General features: G+C 47.9%; 2 protein-coding genes across 2 annotated transcripts in view; both read left to right on the top strand.

Annotated features, from left to right (window-relative positions):
- On the top strand, positions 1-8,011 carry fzd4 (frizzled class receptor 4). The gene is made up of 6 exons (XM_076049847.1): positions 1-640; positions 3,794-3,931; positions 4,400-4,786; positions 5,400-5,545; positions 6,108-6,355; positions 6,973-8,011. The coding sequence occupies exons 1-6, from the start codon at positions 386-388 to the stop codon at positions 7,389-7,391; spliced, it is 1,593 nt and encodes a 530-aa protein (XP_075905962.1). The 5' UTR covers positions 1-385; the 3' UTR covers positions 7,392-8,011.
- Positions 8,012-13,883: 5,872 nt separating this feature from the next.
- The window catches only part of dync2h1 (dynein cytoplasmic 2 heavy chain 1), an 81,591-nt gene continuing 77,050 nt past the window's right edge, over positions 13,884-18,424 (top strand). The window contains exons 1-14 of the mRNA XM_076049746.1: positions 13,884-14,016; positions 14,570-14,787; positions 15,047-15,214; positions 15,391-15,529; positions 15,816-15,934; positions 16,022-16,169; positions 16,279-16,424; positions 16,544-16,630; positions 16,923-17,057; positions 17,171-17,284; positions 17,362-17,473; positions 17,640-17,764; positions 17,882-18,057; positions 18,165-18,360. Coding sequence (XP_075905861.1) covers positions 14,605-14,787; positions 15,047-15,214; positions 15,391-15,529; positions 15,816-15,934; positions 16,022-16,169; positions 16,279-16,424; positions 16,544-16,630; positions 16,923-17,057; positions 17,171-17,284; positions 17,362-17,473; positions 17,640-17,764; positions 17,882-18,057; positions 18,165-18,360 — 1,848 coding nt within the window. The 5' untranslated portion in view covers positions 13,884-14,016; positions 14,570-14,604. The remainder of the gene's footprint in view (positions 14,017-14,569; positions 14,788-15,046; positions 15,215-15,390; positions 15,530-15,815; positions 15,935-16,021; positions 16,170-16,278; positions 16,425-16,543; positions 16,631-16,922; positions 17,058-17,170; positions 17,285-17,361; positions 17,474-17,639; positions 17,765-17,881; positions 18,058-18,164; positions 18,361-18,424) is intronic.

The following is an 18,424-nucleotide window of genomic DNA, read 5'->3' as shown; positions in this document are numbered from 1 at the left end:
TCCCTAATACACACACGCTAAAGTTTGCAGCAGAGGGGCTCGCGCTGCAGACGCTGGAAGCGGCGTTGCGCTTCTCCACGCAGCTACCAAACAGGAAGCGCAAACCAGCGGTTTCAGCGCAATCGTGCGGATTATTTTTTAAATCTGGAAAAAGAAAACCGCGGTAACTTTTGCGCGTCGCTGCTATTTTTTCTTTTTCTTTTTCTTTTTTTAAACCATTGATCGATTCAAAACTTCGGAGTTGGACCTCAGAACTTGCAGACGTCGCAAGGAATTGAAGGCGCGCCACCATTATTTTTATTTTTTATTTTTAATATTACTTTTGAATTCCAGGAGTTGAGCCTCTAACTTTGGAGGCTGTTGTCGAGAGCAGCCCCGAGCAACGATGGTGTCGCTCGGCGTGGCAGCGCTGCTCCTCCTGTCCGGGCTGCTCGCCTCTGCGCCCGGCGTCGTGCGCGCGTTCGGCGAGGACACGGAGGAGCTGACCTGCGACCCGATCCGCATCAGCATGTGCCAGAACCTGGGCTACAACGTCACCAAGATGCCCAACCTGGTGGGCCACGTCCTGCAGTCGGATGCTGAGCTGCAGCTCACCACCTTCTCGCCGCTGATCCAGTACGGCTGCTCCAGCCAGCTCAAGGTAGGGCTGCCGGTTGGGTGACTGGCGGGGTGGCTGACTGGCTGGCTGGCTGGCTGGGTGGGTGGGTGGGTCGTGGTGGAGGCACAGCCAGTGCGCGGCGCGTCGCCATCAGAATTAGAACTGCTGGGAGTGTTATTAAAAGCGCGCACTGGGAGCTGCAGCGTGCGTAAAATTAGGAGCGCTGATCCAAAAGGCATGCCGGAGCGGGGGATTTGTGCGTATATCCGCGTGCGTGCGCCCAAAGTAGGATCAGCGGGGCCCAGGGCGCATGACATCGAGAACTACTTTAGTAGCGGGTCACTTTTTCTGGCCCGTGATGCGAGATGAGGGAGGATGTAGACGAGGGTCTGTGTCTGTGTGTCCGTGTGTCTGTCTGCCTGGGGAGGAGAAAATGCCGCCACTGTCTGTTGACATTCCGGCTTCGTGGCCCCCTCACAGCAACAGCTGATTTCTTCAGCCTCTGTTGGAGCTACTGTAACTGTCTGCGTGCCCACAATGGTGCCCTCAGTGTCTTAAGACAAATGCTGCTTGTTTGCCTCGTAAACATGGGAGCAAAGGAGCGCACGAGTCCTTCTGTTCCATGTGCTGCTTTAACCACCACCACCACCCTGCAGATTATAATCAGAGAGAGCGGTGGTGACACAGAGACCCTTACTGAGAGTAACCTCAATGCTTTTAGGTCATACTGTCACCACATCCTGGACAAAATATAGTTTTACAGCTGTCTGTATCACATCATGCTGCCCTCTGTTTACAAAGTGTGGTGGACCTCTTGTGACAAAGGGCACTGTCAACTCTCCCAGTGTGCCAGGTAGGCGCTGGTTCCTCTCTCAGATCCTCTTGGGTTTTCGTCTCCTCCTGCTCCAAACATGTGGAAGGTCCAAAAAGCTTCATTGTCAGCAGGAAGCTGTAAACAGAGGGCCAGCCTGGATCATGTGAGCCAGCTCCTCTGGGCTACGGGGCGAAAACCAGCGGATCCGAAAGTGGGTCAGATGTGGGTCCTTTAAGTCGAGGCTGCAAGCGGAGGGCTAAGTGAGTTCAGCACCTGACCTGCTCAGAAAGCCTCCAGCTTCCTGCAGCCGCATGCACCAGTTCCACTGCCGCCTGGGCATGCATTTCCCCGCCCGCCCGTGTGTGTGTGTGCGCGAGCCGGCCGAAGCAGCCAGGGCGAGAGGGGGCAACTGCAGCATGCAACCAAAGTGCCCCCCTCCAGCGGAAAATTGGTCTGTAAGATTAGACCTCCAGCCCCCCCGACCCCTCCACCCAACCCACCCACTCCCCTCTCTCTCTGACACACACACACACACACACACACACCCACTCTCTCACACACACACACACACGCCAAAGGGGGCAGGAAAGGAGAAACCGAAAACATTTGCTCTAATCGGAGGCTTCCTGACCGGTAACCCGAGCGGCTTTTAGCCTGAAAGAGGCCGTGATCAGATTACCAGTCTGGGAAAATACCCAGAGCGTGTTTCAGCGCTGGTACAGAATGTGTACGTCGTCTGTGGGAAAGCGGGGAGGTGAGTCTAATCTAATACCCAGTCCTGCCCGCTGTCCCTATGGATAAACGAAACCCTGTCTCCTCTTATCTCTCCTATCTTCTGCTTTTATTGCCGCTGCGTGACGGCCAAACAGATGCCCCCCCCCCCCCCCCCCCCCACACACACACACACACACACACACACACACACACACAGGGCAACTTTGTCGACGTTCAAAAGTGTTTTTTTCCTCTGAGACGCAAATTATCCCAGGACATTTCCGACATGTGTTCTTCAGTGTCTGGAAGGAGAGACTGTTCAGTTGGTTCTATAGACAGTTGGGTCTAAAGACAGTTGGGTCTAAAGACGGTCAGCTCCAAAGACAGACGGTTCTCACGACAGACTCTCTCCGACTCGGGTTGCAGGTTCCCAGAGTCCAGGATTAGCAGCGTGCACGTCCAGATCTCTCTCCGTCTTTTCTTTTTTGTTTTCTTTTATTTTTTACTTGGCAAATCATTTCCCATGGAGGGTAAGGACTGTATAATGTTTCTGAGTGTATTTATTTCCCAACCTTGACACCAGCGGCTGGGTATTCATGTTTCATCTGGGCTCCGTTCAAGAGCTGATTTCAAGCTGGGCTTCTCTCTCTCTTTCGCCCTGTCTCTGTCACTGAATCATGGCTGCAGCGTCCAAGATATTTTGTTCTGCCCGCGGATCTTTTTTTTTTTTTCCTAAAGAGGGGTTTTTTTTATTGGAAAAAATGTGCAAAAATCTCACCCAGGGGCTCTGAAAGTCAGCCATCAGCTATTTCAAGCTTCCCTGGGCTCATCTTTGTTTCCTCTATCAGAAGGTAGCTGAGCTGAGGTGTGTTTTCCACTCCCGTCTTTTACAGCCATGCTGCCATTTTTCGGGACTGAGCCCCAGCGCAGACCTGCTCTAATTTTTTTTTTTTTTTTTTTTGACATTCCACCTCTTGCTTCCATGATGCTTTAAGTCATTTGAAATGACAGCAAGTGTGCTTGACATCACTTGACCCTCTTTAACTGGCCTCCTGTGAAATCTCTTCTTTGACAAACCTGGACTTTCAGATCCAAACTTTTGAAACTGTGACAGTGAGATGAAACTGAACCTTGGTGCAGGATGGGGAATTTTTCAAAATGCTTTTTAAGGAAGATGTCCTCAGTGTCTGTTGTTGTTGTTGTTGTTGTTGTTGTTGGAGGAGTGACAGTACTGGCAGTTTGCTTGGCAGAAAAAGAGAGAAAATGCGAATTTAAGTTGGTTTTGATCAAGTGATTAGGACGTTTAACGGTTTGTCAGTAGAGGGCAGTATTGGCAGCCTATCCTAATGTGCAGTAAAGGTTGTCGCCACATTTCGCACCGCCTGAAACAAAACTTGCTTTGATTTGTTTCTCCGACTCATCAGTTAAAAAAAACTGAAAAGTCTTTTGTTTTTCTGTGTTCAAGTTCACTTTCCCATCATTTTCTGTTAATTTCTCATGTTTTTTTGTTTTTTTTTTAAGATTTAAATATTTAAATATATATATAATATGTAAGTCGCCTTTCCTTTAATGCATCTCTGTATGTGAACAAAGCAGGCAGTCTTTTAATGCACAGCTGCCCTTCACGCTAACCCGGGGTTCCTCTCTCTCCATGTCTGTCCTTGCAGTTCTTCCTGTGCTCCGTCTATGTGCCAATGTGCACCGACAAGGTTCCCTTCCCCATCGGCCCGTGCGGCAGCATGTGCCGTTCCGTCAAGAGGAAATGCTTCCCGGTGCTCCACGAGTTTGGCTTCATATGGCCTGAGGTGAGTCAAACCTGCAGTGCTTCAGTGGAGGAAAACGCTGGAAAGGAGCTTTTCAAGACATTTGATGCCTTCAGTGAGAAACTGCAATGTCAATAGTCATGAGAATAAAGAAAAGACATTCAATTCATAGGGTGTGTGCAAAGCTTTTACTGGCGTTGTGTCTGATAATTAAGACCACTTAAAAAAACAAAAAAAAAAAACAACCGGTGCGGACGTTATTTGACTCCTGACCTGGAAATGCAAATAAACCAGTTGGAAGTAAACAAACAGTGTTGCTACCACTTGGACAAACTGTATCATGTGTGCTCAGAGGAAAGAGGGCTGGATTTAGCTTGATAAAATCTGATCTCAAGCACCTTTTTTTTTTTTTTCAAGTTGCAGATCCGGTTTAGTCCCACTTGACCAAATCTGGGTCACTCACTGGTGGGTGCGATTCGAGTCGCTTTAACGCCGCGTTTCCTCCCCCAGGAGTTCAACTGCAGCCGCTTCCCGCCTCAAAACGACCACAACCACATGTGCATGGAGGGTCCGGGGGACGAGGACGTGCCCCACCAGCCGGTGCGCCACCCTCACCACCAGGAGGAGTGCCAGGCGCTGGGCTCGGCGCCCGACCAGTACGCCTGGCTGAAGCAGACGGAGAGCTGCGCCCTGCAGTGCGGCTACGACAGCGGCCTCTACCGCCGCGGCGCCAAGGTCTTCACCGACGCCTGGATGGCGGTGTGGGCGGTGCTCTGCTTCCTCTCCACCACCCTGACGGTGCTGACCTTCCTGCTGGACTCGCAGCGCTTCTCCTACCCCGAGAGGCCCATCATCTTCCTGTCCATGTGCTGCAACCTGTACAGTGTCGCCTACCTGGTAAGAAGTGGGTTTGCGCTGTTATTGTGTTATTGTCAAAGAGGGGGGATAATAATGCCTCTTTCAAATAGTGTCATAAAAAACAACAAACATAATGACAGAATAAAGATAAAATTGAGCCCACGGGACAAAAATTAAATGACTTGGATAAAAAAAGAAATTTCATTCAAATCCATGAGTGAAGTGAACAAAAAAACCACTTGTTTGGCCTGTAAGTCAGCGAGTAAAAGAGAATAAATAAAAAGAAACACTAAATTGGAATTAAAATGACAGCAAATATGATGCAATTCTGAATTTTGTCAGTTTAGCCAAATTTGGCAAAATCCATTTTTATCAGCGTTTCTTTTCTAACAGCACTCAACACTGTGTGTCCTCGCTGGTGTTGGTGCTTGTGTGTTAAGGAAGACTAGGAGGCTGCAAACAGATGGCTAAATCTATATTTTTGTGGTGATCTCTCTCAGATTGCTGGCTAGCTTCTTGTGTGAAGCTGCTCTGCTGAAATGTATTAGGCTAATACCCATTAAACCCTCATAACGTGCTGAACACGGGACTTTAAGGGGTTAAATTCAGACTGTTTCCGCTCCACTGAAACTTCCCTCTTCCTCTGCTGCAGGTGCGACTGACGCTGGGCAGGGAGCGCGTTTCCTGTGACCTGGACGTCGGCGCTACACCCATCCTGGTCCAGGAGGGGCTGAAGAGCACCGGCTGTGCCATCGTCTTCCTCCTGCTCTACTTCTTTGGCATGGCCTCCTCGCTGTGGTCAGTACCAGCTGGAGCCTCTTTATCTGCTCCTCCTTATTGTCTCTCCCCCTCTCTCTCACTCTCTCTCTTTCTCTCTCCGTCTCTCTCTCTCACACACACACAGCAGCCTGAAGCAGCAGCAGGTCAGCAGCTCTGCATCCTGTTTTTTTCTCCTCTCAAGGCTCTCTGACCATCCTGTCTCGTGACCTCTGTGCCACCTTGACCAACGTCCACATACATTTCGTTTTCTTTTCTTTTCTTTTTTTTTTTGAAAAAAATGAACAGAAAGGCTCATTTTGGATGCACGCAGCAGGACAGTTCCAGTGAAAACTCAAACTGCTGCCAAAGCTCTCTTTTTTTTTTTACCCCTCCCATTTCCCTTTGCCCTGTTTTCCTGTTTGCCTTGACTCTTCTCATTTTGTGAGAAACTCAAGGACTTCTCTCTTTTGCTGAGATCCAGTTAAGAGCCGACTATTTAAGAACTTCTTGTCCTTTAATGTCACAAAGCTCATAATCATGTGCAAAAATCGCTCCAAAAAATGCTCACAAGCGCTCGTTTGTGCTCCTGCTCTGCTCGCAGGTGGGTGATTCTGACCCTCACCTGGTTCCTCGCCGCCGGGCTAAAGTGGGGCCACGAGGCCATCGAGATGCACAGCTCCTACTTCCACATCGCCGCCTGGGCCATCCCCGCCGTCAAGACCATCGTCATCCTCATCATGCGGCTGGTGGACGCCGACGACCTGACGGGGCTCTGCTACGTCGGGAACCAGCAACAGGAGGCGCTCACGGGCTTCGTGGTGGCGCCGCTGGCCACGTACCTTCTCATAGGTGAGACAGCGAGAAGTGGATCCAACCTGTTGGGCCCACACTGAGAGGAAAATGCACCATATAAGCATCAAAATAGTACAATTGTGCAAGAACCCACAGTGCCCCTGCTGGTGATCTTCTTCATTGCAATGAAAATAAATAGATGTCGGGCTATCAAATTGGGTGGAAAAAATACATCACAATGTATGAATGAGTTTTTTCCAGCGAAGCATATTCAACTTCTTTAAAAGTTCCATATTATAAAACTCTTATTTCTAGGAAATATCTCTTTGTCAGTGGGTTCACCAGAAATGAGAAAAAATTCAGCCGTTGCTTGTTTTGCTTGCTGCACTTTTCCCCCCCTCCAGTGATGTCACAAAGGGTACTGATACCCAACCTACTAAACATGCCCATTTTAGACCACCTTGTTTTTGTCTCCTTGCAAGCAGGCTGAAGGTCTATCAAAGCATAATTTTTAGCTGCTGGCTGTAAACAGAGGGCTGTTTTCTGGACATCTCTACTTTTCTTTCATAATTTCTCAGATGAGGCTTAGTTTACCAGAATCTGGGGAGAAACATTTTCACTGTATGCGTCCCCACGCTGTCCTTCCTTGACCTCCGCTCTCACTTCCACCTCAGGCACGCTGTTCATCTGCGCCGGCCTGGTGGCGCTCTTCAAGATCCGCTCCAACCTGCAGAAGGACGGCGCCAAGACGGACAAGCTGGAGCGGCTGATGGTGAAGATCGGCGTCTTCTCCGTGCTCTACACCGTGCCGGCGTCCACCGTCATCGGCTGCTACCTCTACCAGCTGGCCAACTGGGGCGAGTTCCGCGCCAGCCCACAGGACTCGTACGTGGGCGCCGAGATGCTGCGGATTTTCATGTCGCTGCTGGTGGGCATCACGTCGGGCATGTGGATCTGGTCGGCCAAGACCCTCCACACGTGGCAGCGCTGCTCCGCCCGCCTCTTCAGGGACAGCAGGGCGAGCCGGGCGGGCAAGCGGGGGCCGGGCGAGGGTTGGATCAAACCCGGGAAGGGCAACGAGACGGTGGTGTGAGAGGAAAGAGACACACAGGGGACGGACCCGCTTCTGTCTGGGGGAAGAGACGCAGCCTCAGGCAGAATCCTCCAGGAGTCGCTGGATGTAGCAGCTTGGTAGCAGCCTGCAACTGTGGACGGCGAGTTGCTCCGCCCACCTCCAGCTGATCCTGTGCCTTTTCAAAGTTGTGGTGGAGCAGGGAAAAAACAATACAAGTGAAAGGAGTCCTGCACGAGCAGTGACAGCAGCCTCTCTACCTCTGTTAGACTTTTTGTTCTGACCCCCGGAGACTGAAAGCAGAGAATGTCGAGCCAAGAAGAAGGAGAAGAAGAAGAAGAAGAAGAAGAAGAAGGCAGACAGAAGCCGAGCATCAATATGCAGAGCAGACAGCAGCAGCTGCACGTCCCTGTCACTCTGTTCCAAATCCCCCCGGTGCAGAAAACTCAAGACTGAATCTGCAAGGACACATTGACCCCAAAATTGGGCTTTTAAAGGGCGTTTGACTTTTTTTTTAATTACTTAAGTTCTAGATTCTACACTGGACGGTCCTGGTGCAGACACTGCACAGATACAGGCTGTTTCCCTGATGATTTTACAAATATGACGCCAAAATTCATCAAAATCTAATCAATAAGTTTTTTTAAAAATATATTTTTTGCGCTACGACAACATTTATGATGTTTTGGTAAATTATTTGCTTTTTATATTTAAAAAAAAAAATCAGTGGTTGATTTCTTTCTGGGAAACCAGCTTTAAGCTGTGATGATGCACTAACGGTTGGTAACAGGACATAAAGTTTGAGAGCTCATCGCAGCACCGGCACCTGCACGGCAGCTGGGTCGGCTCAGACTTCCACCCCGCAGTCTCGCTCGTCCGACCTCAACCAGGAGAGCGTTCACGGTCTCAGTCTCAGTCGGTCTTAAGATTTCATTGGGTTCCATAACCGATCAGCTTCCTGTTTAGGTTTTTGCAAAACCAGGAAGTGACTGCTGCTAGCCGCCTTTCGAGGGCACCGGGAGAAGATGACGAGAACAGATAGAACGCACAGCAAGCCGAGCTGCTGCTTGACGGGTTCACTTGCTGTTGTTGCAGTAGCGGCAGTTTTATCAAAGCAGGAAGGACATTTTCTCAAGCCAGTGAGTTTAATATGGGTTGAATTCACAAATCACGATGGCAGTGTTTTCTAAAAACCCAGTCATTTACAGGCTCCAGTGTTGCAATGAAGTGCAGATATTAAAAAAAAAACAAAAAAAACAACAATCAAATAAAACCCTATTTGTGACATTTCAAGGGATCCACGGGCATTAGCTGTATCGTTGGATGAATTGAGGAGGACATCAGTTTGGAGATGATGATGATGATGATGATGATGATGATGATGATACTAAATCTTCCACACTGGCCCTTTAAAGAAAGGAGCGTTCAGACAATCAGAAGCCAGAAACATTGGCGGGGCTGCGAAGGGAGATATTGCATCATTCAGACATTCTTACGTGAGTTTACTTGTGTTTACTGGACGACAAGTCTCTGATCGCCACTTTATTCAACTCGTCAACCCCCCCCCCGCCCCCCCCCCATCATCACCTCGTCCAACCAGACAATTGAGTCTTACCTAAAGAAAGTCCCTATTGCAGACTTCTCTAGCAGATGACTCCCATTGTTTTCATGTTTTTCTTGGTCACAAAAAATGGCTCCAAGCTTTAATCACAATGTTTGGGTTCACCAAAGTCCTCCCATTGTGAAGAAACACAATATGTTTGCCTGACAATCTTGACAAACATTACAAATAATAGTCCAGAGATAGACCATTTCTCCAGCGTCCACTTCATCCGCGAGGAGTCATTGTGATTCAGTCTCGGGGTAACGTGGACGTCTGAGGCCTCGAGTAATCTGCTGCTGGAGTTTGAAACCACCGTGTGCCTCGACCGGCGTTCACGCTTAATCCAATTGAGTGTTTAGACTGGGAGAAAGTTATTCCGCTGCAGCCCTGGGTCGGCTTTTGACGTGCGACGCCTCCCCTCGTTGCGTTGGGTGACGCTCGAAGGGGCCGCGGCCAAACCTCGAGCGAGCTCCCTTAAAGCGCCGCGCCCTGCTGCGCTTTATTAAATCTTCATAGTCAAACAAACATCACATTGAATTAAAGTGAATTGAATTAGCCCCCCCACCCCCACCCCTTCTCTCTGAGCTAATGCAGTTTTCCTGCGTTAGCAGCTGCCTGGACGTCTCGGATCATCGTCTCCCCTCACTTGAGCTTTGCTCTCCAAGCCGTCGCCGAGGAGGTTGGACGTCCAAACGTGGAGACTGTTTATCGCGGCCTTGTGAAGATTAAAACCACTAGGGATACAGGATTTGTCAATGGTGCTTTTTTTTTTTTTTATTATTATTAAGGGAGCCAGCAGTGAGTCAGAGTGGGGTTGGAGGAATCTGTTCACCAGCGTTGATTGTAGCCTTAAAAGAGGGAGTCGTGTTTTTAAATCTTGGCCTTCAGTCTGTATTTTTTTGGGATCCTTGTAAATGTGATGATGTGCTCATCGGTGGTTGAGTACAAAGTCTCAGCCAGTTGCTGAGTCACACCTGCAGCTGCTGCAGAGAAATCCATCAGGGCAAACAAGAGGATTCAAAGTTCTGTCTATGTTGTTTTGTTTTTGTTTTTTTTGCCATATGCAGTCCAAATTTGTGAGTCTGATCCTGTTCTAGAACATGTTAAGGATTTCAGCAGGATTTTTTTTTTTGCAGCTGCACTGTCATCCAATTTTAAACAAGACTAATGTTTTGCACAAGAATTTGCATGTCGAGAATCAAAAAAGTCATCCCCCCCCCCCCCCCCCCCAATGTTAATCCAGCAATGCAAACCATTTGCAAACCATTACCTGCGACCCTGACGGAATAATGTTTGCAGAGTCACACTGTCTCACTCTCACACTTCAAACAATCACTTTGACTGGGCCGAACGCTCACGGCTGGCGTTGCCCCAAAGGATAATCTTGCAGCTACTGCAACAATGTTACGACTTAACGGAGCATTGTCATTTGAAGTGGCTCCGAAGCATGTGACACGTCTGAATCGTCCGTTATTCCTCATTTAAAAACCATCAGGGCCCAGTTTTAAAAAATAGCAGAGTTCTATTTTTGAATTGAGGGCCTTTTGTTTTTGTTATTTTAGAAGGAGAAATATGTTGATGATGTTGTCTGCGTATTATAAAATTGTTGATAATTTATCCTTGTAAAAAAAAGTTTTGAGACTTGTTTGTTATTTAAAAAAACACTTTTGTATCAGAAGATGGCGATGAATAAAACCTTTTTGGTTTACTACATGTTTTTGTTGCGTCACTTGTTTAGCACCTTATTGTCGTTGTAATGGGATTTTCTTCTTCTGACTGTCAACCAGTGGACTGTAGTAGTGTGGCGGGAGTGACGGCGACACTTACTGGCCAGGAGCTATCAACGCCTTGGGATGAGGCTTCTGCCACTCAGGCTTCAAACTAATTCTTCCACTTGGCCAAAAAGATGCAGATTTTTTTTTATTATTTTTGTTCAATCTGTGGTGTAAATGCAGTGTTTGTGTTTGTTTTATTGCCAGCCACAACCTAGCAGCTGTAAGCACACAACCTGCACAAACACACACAAGTCAAACACTGGCAGGATGCAGTTAGATTTAGTAAGGACATTGTCGTGTGTGTGTGTGTGTGTGTGTGTGTGTGCGCGCGTTGGGAAGAGAAAGGGAGCGCGTCCAAGTGTGTGAGTTGCCAGCTCAGAATGCCTTCCTGTGATTTTACTGTGAGGGAATTGAGTGTTTGTTTAAGGACTCACTCGGGCCCGAGGTAAAGGGAAAGTGACAGCATCCACTGCTCTATTGTTACCAGATGTGGCTCCAGCAACACGCACGCACGCACGCAAGCAAACACACGTGCACACGCGCAGGGATGTGCCCGTGCGAGCGAGTCTCTCTGACAGCTGACAGGAACGTTCAGAAAAAAAACACAGACAGGAAAGAGAGAAAGAAGTGAGGAGATACTCAGGGAAGACATTCAGACTGGTATAGTTGCTGGTTTCTGTGGTGTGCACAGCTCATCGTGCTCCTTATTGTTACTACTCACGCTGCTACACAATCAAGTTCAGACACACACACACACACACACACACACACACACACACACACACACACACACACACACACCATAACCCCCTCTCCCAGAATTCCTCGGGATATGTGAGGAACGGGAGCAACTTTCGCTTGTTGTTCAGGCCAGCAGCAACTGAGCCACCGAGTAGCGCTTCACCTCAAGAGCAATGCTGCCACCTAGTGGATTATTATGGTTCCTTAACCCTCTTTGGGGGCCAAGTGGGTGGCGCTGACTCAAGGGTGGCCATGCTTGTTATGAAAAGTTCACTCATTATTCACATCTTTACTTTATTAAGATCGCAATGACACAAACTGGCCAGCTGGGAAGACTTTAAACCACGAGTCCCCTTAACCAATGCTCAACTCTGAAGCTGTTAAAATATATTTCCAGATGTCTGATTTCTGTTCTGTGTGTGGCAGATAAACCAGCAGCACTGGTTCACCACTTTTGACCCTTGGTGCATTTGGTATGATATGCCATACGGTCACATTAGAATATCGCAGAATTTCATTTGACGTAATTTACCATCATCGAAGACAAACACACCCTATCAGTAATTCAACTGCTGGTTTCAGGTTCCAAGGGATCTGTTACGGTTCCTGTGGGCGGCCTGATTACGGTCCGACGGGCTGTATGCTGCACGCTTTTGCCTGTAAACTAAGTGGCACTTTTTCTATGTGTCATTGAAGATGAGAGAAGGCAGTGGTTTGTGACTGGAAGTGAGAGAGAATCAAGAGTGAGTGTTTTTGGTGGATGCAAATCTTGTGCAAGAGATGAAGTGGAACGTTGTTTAGTATTTTTTTTTTTTTTTTTTTATCTTTCTCATGACACAGATCATTGAGCCCGTCTTCACTTCTGCTTTTCAATCCTTCACTGATCAGCACAGTAGTTGGTTAGGCTTCCAAACATGAGGACTAGACATTACTAGAACATTTCCTTCCCATCTTGTCTGGACTCAGATCAGTACTTACTCTCCGTTAACCTGTACCGCCTGTGCTTTGTGACAAGAAAAGATTCATACAGCAACTCACATTAGTTGCACCCATTAAACACATTAGTCAGAGAAACCACCAGCAATTCTCATCCCATACATAGCAGATTTTTTTTTTTTAATAAAAAATAAATAAATAAACAACTTCATTTGCACCTAACTTTCACATCTTTAAAACAGCACTAAATAGGACAAGAACATTGTGACTCAAATGTTGCTGCTGTGGGGGGAAATCCCATTTTCATTAACTGTTACTGTGGCATTCCAGGCTTTCTTTAGTCATGAGCGGCAGAATTTACAATCTTTCCAAACATGGGATTTGAAGGATTTTCCACCAGTGAGGAAAATCAGAAATACAAAATGATTCTATTTCCTACTCTAATAACACATTTTAATATGTTTACACACACACACACACACACACACACACACACACACACACACACACACACACACACACACACACACACACATTGAAGTCTTCAAGATTGATGTCAATGATGTCAACAGTATGCGATTCAGAAAGGGGGAACTGGTCATTTGACCACAAAAGGGGATTTTTTTCTTACAAAGATAGATGTTCAATTGTATTTATAATCCAATAAGCGGAACTGTTTGTGTGCGGTCATGTTTTCCATCCTCTAACTTTATGCAACCACCATCGCAAGACAAACTACATGATCAGCATCTGTGACAAAAACAGGCAACAAGGCCGTACAGGAATCTCTGAGTATTTGACGGTCACCCCCTTCAACCTGCAGATTTGACTCAATCCCAGCACCAGTGACAAATTAAGAAGTGCCTACTGAGCCAGCGATGTGTGGGTGGGATAAGTTCGGTCGAGCAGGACGCGTAAAAGGTCACCAAAAAAGGTCACCAAAAAAAGCACTTCCATCAAACTCACAACACTTCCCCGAAATGGTCGTCTAAGTTATCATTTCGGTTAGAGAAAGTCATTTAAGTTAAAACCATTCAATGTCGCAAGTGCGATGTCTAAAAATAGGATAGGGTCAAGTGAGGCTAACCAGATTTCCTGTTCAGAAAAGGGGGATAATGTGTTATAATAATAACAATAATAATAATAATAATAATAATAATAATAATAATAATAATAATAGAAGAAGAAGAAGAAGAAGAAGAAGAAGAAGAAGAAGAAGAGAACAACAACAACAACAACAACAACAACAACAACAACAACAACAACAACAACAACAACAACAACAACAACGTTTTATTATCAATTGTATCATTTTGAAATTATATTTGAACTTCAGCCTTAAACTTAAACCAGTCCTACTTTGGGCTCGGTCCTAATTACACGCCCCTCTGCCGCGAAGGATATTCATCTGGGCCGTATGTGGAGCGCATGCGCAGTTATGCGGGAAGCTCTCCGAGTCGCGCCGCTCCAGTTGCCAGGCAACCACGCAGCATAATCCCGAAGAGCACATAGGAGAGCGTGGACGGCTGCAGCTTTGACCGCGAAGGAAGTTGCTGGGAGCTTTGACGGTGGAATTTGCGACCAAATACCGGTGAGGACGCGAATGCTTGTCTTTGTCACGTGGCCTGCGCAAGTGTAGCCCTCCAGATTCAACTCTTTGAGTTGACAGAAGGGCCGAGCGAACCCTCGTTAGCCCGGCGAGCTAACTGCTAACTGTTTCCATTTGCCCCATCGATTGAAACCTGCTTCGCTCCTTTCCTCATAGAAGAAGAGCATAATGCGGGCTTTCGCACAATTCTGGATCTTTTGCCGCACTGTCACTGTTTTACGGCTCTTTGAAGACACAAACGTGTTAACTTTGCAGGTCGCGTCGTACTTCAAACTTTACTCAAGCGTTTGGGGGTGTTTGGGCTGATAATAATCCTCCTGCTGATACGCTGTTATTGCCTGACAACGCACCCAGAGCTGCAGTCCACTTATTGTCAAGTCTGATGTGTAAATATTTCCATCACAACATGTCCACTCGTTCCGTTTCCCCTTTCATCACTGCCGGCATGTGTGTTTTCTGTGGATGGAGCGTGCACAAAATGATAATAGAAGGTGCTCCGCATGTAAGCATCGAGTTGTTTTTCTTTGTACTGCAGCTGCTTTGTCATCAGTAAACTGGCACTGCTGCAAGATGCCCCACGGCTCGGATGACGCACGCAAAAAGTTCATCCTGACCACAACCGGAAACTTCCATGGGCTCGAGCCGTCGTCCTCCCTGGCTGCAAGCCCGGAGCTCAATAACTTCCTGGATGATGGGAATCAATTTGTCCTCTCCGTCGCGCGGCATGACGGTGACCTGCACCTGTCCAACACGGTAACGAAAACACTCAGAGGCTTTCTCAAAGAACCTCCTGAAATGTTGCCGTACAATTGTGTGAAGCTCATGTGTGTTCATTAAGTGGCTTTTTGTCCCGTGTCAGATCTGTGTGTGTGTGTGTGTGTGTGTGTGTGTGTGTGTGTGTGTGTGTGTGTGTGTGTGTGTGTGTGTGTGTGTGTGTGTGTGTGTGTGTGTTGTCCTAATTCTCATGTAGCTTGGTGCTTCTCTCGCTTCAAAACCCGTCTTCCTGTGTCAGATTGAAACTTCGGGCACAGAGACGGTGCTTGTCTTCTTCAAGCTGCGCCCCACGGTCATCACAGAAGACAACCTGCACCAGAGCGTCCTGGTGTCCTCCATGTTGGACTCTCCCATCAACACCCTCTACCAGGCTGTCAGACAGGTGTTCGCTCCTGCGTTGCTGAAGGCGAGTCTGTCTGTCTGTCTGTCTGTCTGTCTGTCTTTTTGTGGAACAGTGAAAAATCCCAGAGTGTGTCAATGCAGAGTTATTTCTAAAAACCCATTTCCCCACTCAAGGTTTAAAGACGAGGGCATGGAATGAGAATATTCTAAAGGTGTTGTCTCTCTTTGGCTTCCTCTCAGGATGAGCGGTGGAGTTCTGTGTTTGACCCCAAGCTGGCCGGTCTGCTCAGCGAGCTGGAGGTCGGCCTGGGATCGGTTCTCCGCCAGTCTGGAGCACAGCCGTCCAAGAGGAGAGGCACCTCCGAGGAAGACGTCCTGGGTAAGAAAGAAAGGAAGGGAGTGAGAAAGAACTGAAAGAAATTGGAGCGACCTAAATAATTTCAATGCTCTTTAAAAAAAAAAAAGAAAATAAAAAAAATGTTTTATTTGATTTGAAGTAATTCAAATTGATGAAATTGAAATATTTTTAATATAAAAATCTTTGTACAATTTTTAATAATGAAGGTGTTTATTGTGCCGCTGCACTGACAGTACGTTTCAGATTTTAATAAACTCTGGATAAGGTTGCATGTGAGAGATTTGCTTCTCTTTTCAACCTCGACCAGGCATCCTCACTCCGGCTGATGAGTTCCAGTTTTGGGCCGACGTCGCCGAGTCTGCCGAGAAGAACGGTGCGAGAGAGAGGGCTGCGTATTTTGTAGAGCAGTTCAACGCAATACAAAAGGTACGACTGCAAAGCTTTTCGTGTCAGGACGACATTGCACCCGCCAAACACACACTTTCTTTACATACACATGCGTGTGTCTCCCAGGAGTATGGGGGTCTTGACAGCTTGTCCATGTCGGACGTTGTGGACCTGGTGGAGCAAAGCAAAGAGGTGCTGGATGACGTCTGGAGGCAGATTGAGTTCGAACCCTTGTACCCAGAAACTCGCATGGTCCGACTTATGGATGTCATTGGTAGGGGCTTGATTCTTTTAAAGTATGATGATAATCTTTTCATATTTGGGGAAATTGAATCGTGTTTTTAGAACTTCCTTGTTTTTTTGTGGTATTTTTCGTGCACAAGGTGGTGATCTGGGACGATACGTGCAGCGGAAGCTGAGCGGCGTGAAGATCTTTGCTGAGCCGTTTCTGTCGGTGAAGGAGAACCTGAAGACCGGCGTCAGCATCTGTGAGCAGTGGGTGGCGGCCTGCGAGCATCTGACTGGACAGGTGATTTCTGTCACAGCGGAAAGTTCTGCTCTTAACGTTTTTTTCTGAGTGTCAAACTGAAAGAACAGTGTCGGTTGTAGTCGGTGAATTGTTAGAAATGCCGTTTCTCTCTGTCGCAGGTGTGGAAGCGACACGCTCCTCACCCCTGGAGGGGAGACAAGCACTGCCCTCAAACACTCCAGTGCCTGGCAAAAAGATTAGATGAGGTATGGTTTATTTTTGGAAGGTTCTTAGTAAGAGGAACTATAAAATAATGCAGCTTGGGTGCCCTTCCATGAAGTGATTTGGGCCACGTCGCTCCGACATTGACGTGTTTGAATGTGCAAACGAGGGTGATGAAATCCAGCACAATGAGTTTGTATTTATTTTTTTTGCCTTATGTCTATTTCCTGTGACAATGATGCCTATCTGTTGTTACGAGTGTATCTCCCATAATGACGTGAAATATATTGGAACACGCTGGTTCAACACAGTTCAACATAAGAAGATGTTTCCCAGGTTGTGACGCTGCGCACCGTCCATGAGAAGCTGCTTCTTCTGCTGTCAGGAGGGAGACAGCAGGCTCTGACATCAGAGCGAGTCTTCCAGCCCTTCTCAGGACTCAACCCCCTGCATTACAACCCCTACACCGAGGTAAAGTCACTCTCCGGGTGTTCCTCAACGGCTCTCGCCTGAATTGACCAAAATTAAACACGACTGGTCGGTCACTATTGGGCTGTTTTTGTCTCTTTGTCTCTTTCCTCCAGCCTCTCTGGAGGGCAGCGGTGGCTCAGTTTGAGCGGCTGATGACGCCGTCGGAGCAGGAAGTCGCCGGCAGGCTGAAGGGCCACATCGCCGACGTGCAGGACAACCCGCGGCAGGTAGTGACAGACGCAACTTCAGCCCTGGGTGTCTGTGAGTGATAGAAACTCAGCCTTTGTGTTGCTTGTTCTTTCAGCTGCTGCTGGTATTCCAGAAGCACAAGGAGCTGATCCGACGTCCCACCGTCAGCAAAGAGCTGCAGTCCGAGAGGGAGACCCTGCTGGCCAGACTGCTGGACTACAGCAAAGGTGGCCTCCTCTGCATTCTAATGCTAATGCTAATCACTGCGTGTCAGTCAACTAAATTAAAAATTCACCCCAGGATTGAGTTGCTACTGCAGAGTGATGCATTTTCTTTTGTCCTGGACTTTTTAGCTGAATCATCCCTGTAATAATTTTCTCTGACCCGCTCAAGGCCTAAAGAGTGACTTTGAGAGTCGTTGCCATGGAAACCCCGGAGACAAATCGGGGCCTCCCATTGGCAGGAACCTGCCTGACGTGGTCAACAGAATAGTCTGGGTTCAGCAGCTGGTCCACAAGGTTTGTACTGCATTTCGCACCGGTACCGCAATCCACACTGGGGCTCAAGAACTGAGATTGTTATCGTGATGAGTTTGAGGAACATGGTGTTTTTCGCTCTTTGGACTCTCACACCAGGTGGAGGACTCTGTGTGTATATCCGAGGCGCTGCTGTCTGACCTGCCCGGTTTCAAAAGCTTCATACGTTTCTCTGACGACCTGCTGGAGGTTCTGAGGGGGTTCGAGCAGGAGCAGTTTGAGGACTGGTCCAGGGACATTCTGTCTGGACTGGCCAACCCAAAGTCCGGCATCAGGTCGGTCAGATGTGCTCATGTTCAAAGTCACCGTGCTGCCGTCCCTCATTCAGCTGATTGGTCCGGTTCAATGTGTGTGAACTTCTGTCCTACCTGCTTCTCCGCAGCCTCCAGGCCAGCAGCCGAGTGATGGACCTGGACCATGCTGATGGCAGGCTGAAGATCCAGTACTCAGACCGGCTGGTCAGTCTGCTGCGGGAGGTCCGGCAGCTCGCCGCCCTGGGCTTTGCCATCCCGGCCAAGATCCAGCAAGCTGCCAACACTGCTGACAAGTTCTACAGACAGGCCGTCGTGCTGAAGCAGGTCAGAGTGACGCCTGAGACACAGAGACTCACATTCTGTTTGTCCTTCTTTCTTTCTTTGGTGC

This window comes from Nelusetta ayraudi, unplaced genomic scaffold (genome assembly GCF_046127955.1).
Source record: "Nelusetta ayraudi isolate G7.1 ecotype Tasmania unplaced genomic scaffold, CSIRO-AGI_Nayr_v1 ptg000120l, whole genome shotgun sequence".
NCBI classification, from domain to species: Eukaryota; Metazoa; Chordata; class Actinopteri; order Tetraodontiformes; family Monacanthidae; genus Nelusetta; species Nelusetta ayraudi.
The sequence above is the reverse complement of the archived record's forward strand: the minus strand, read 5'-3'. Positions and strand labels throughout refer to the sequence as shown.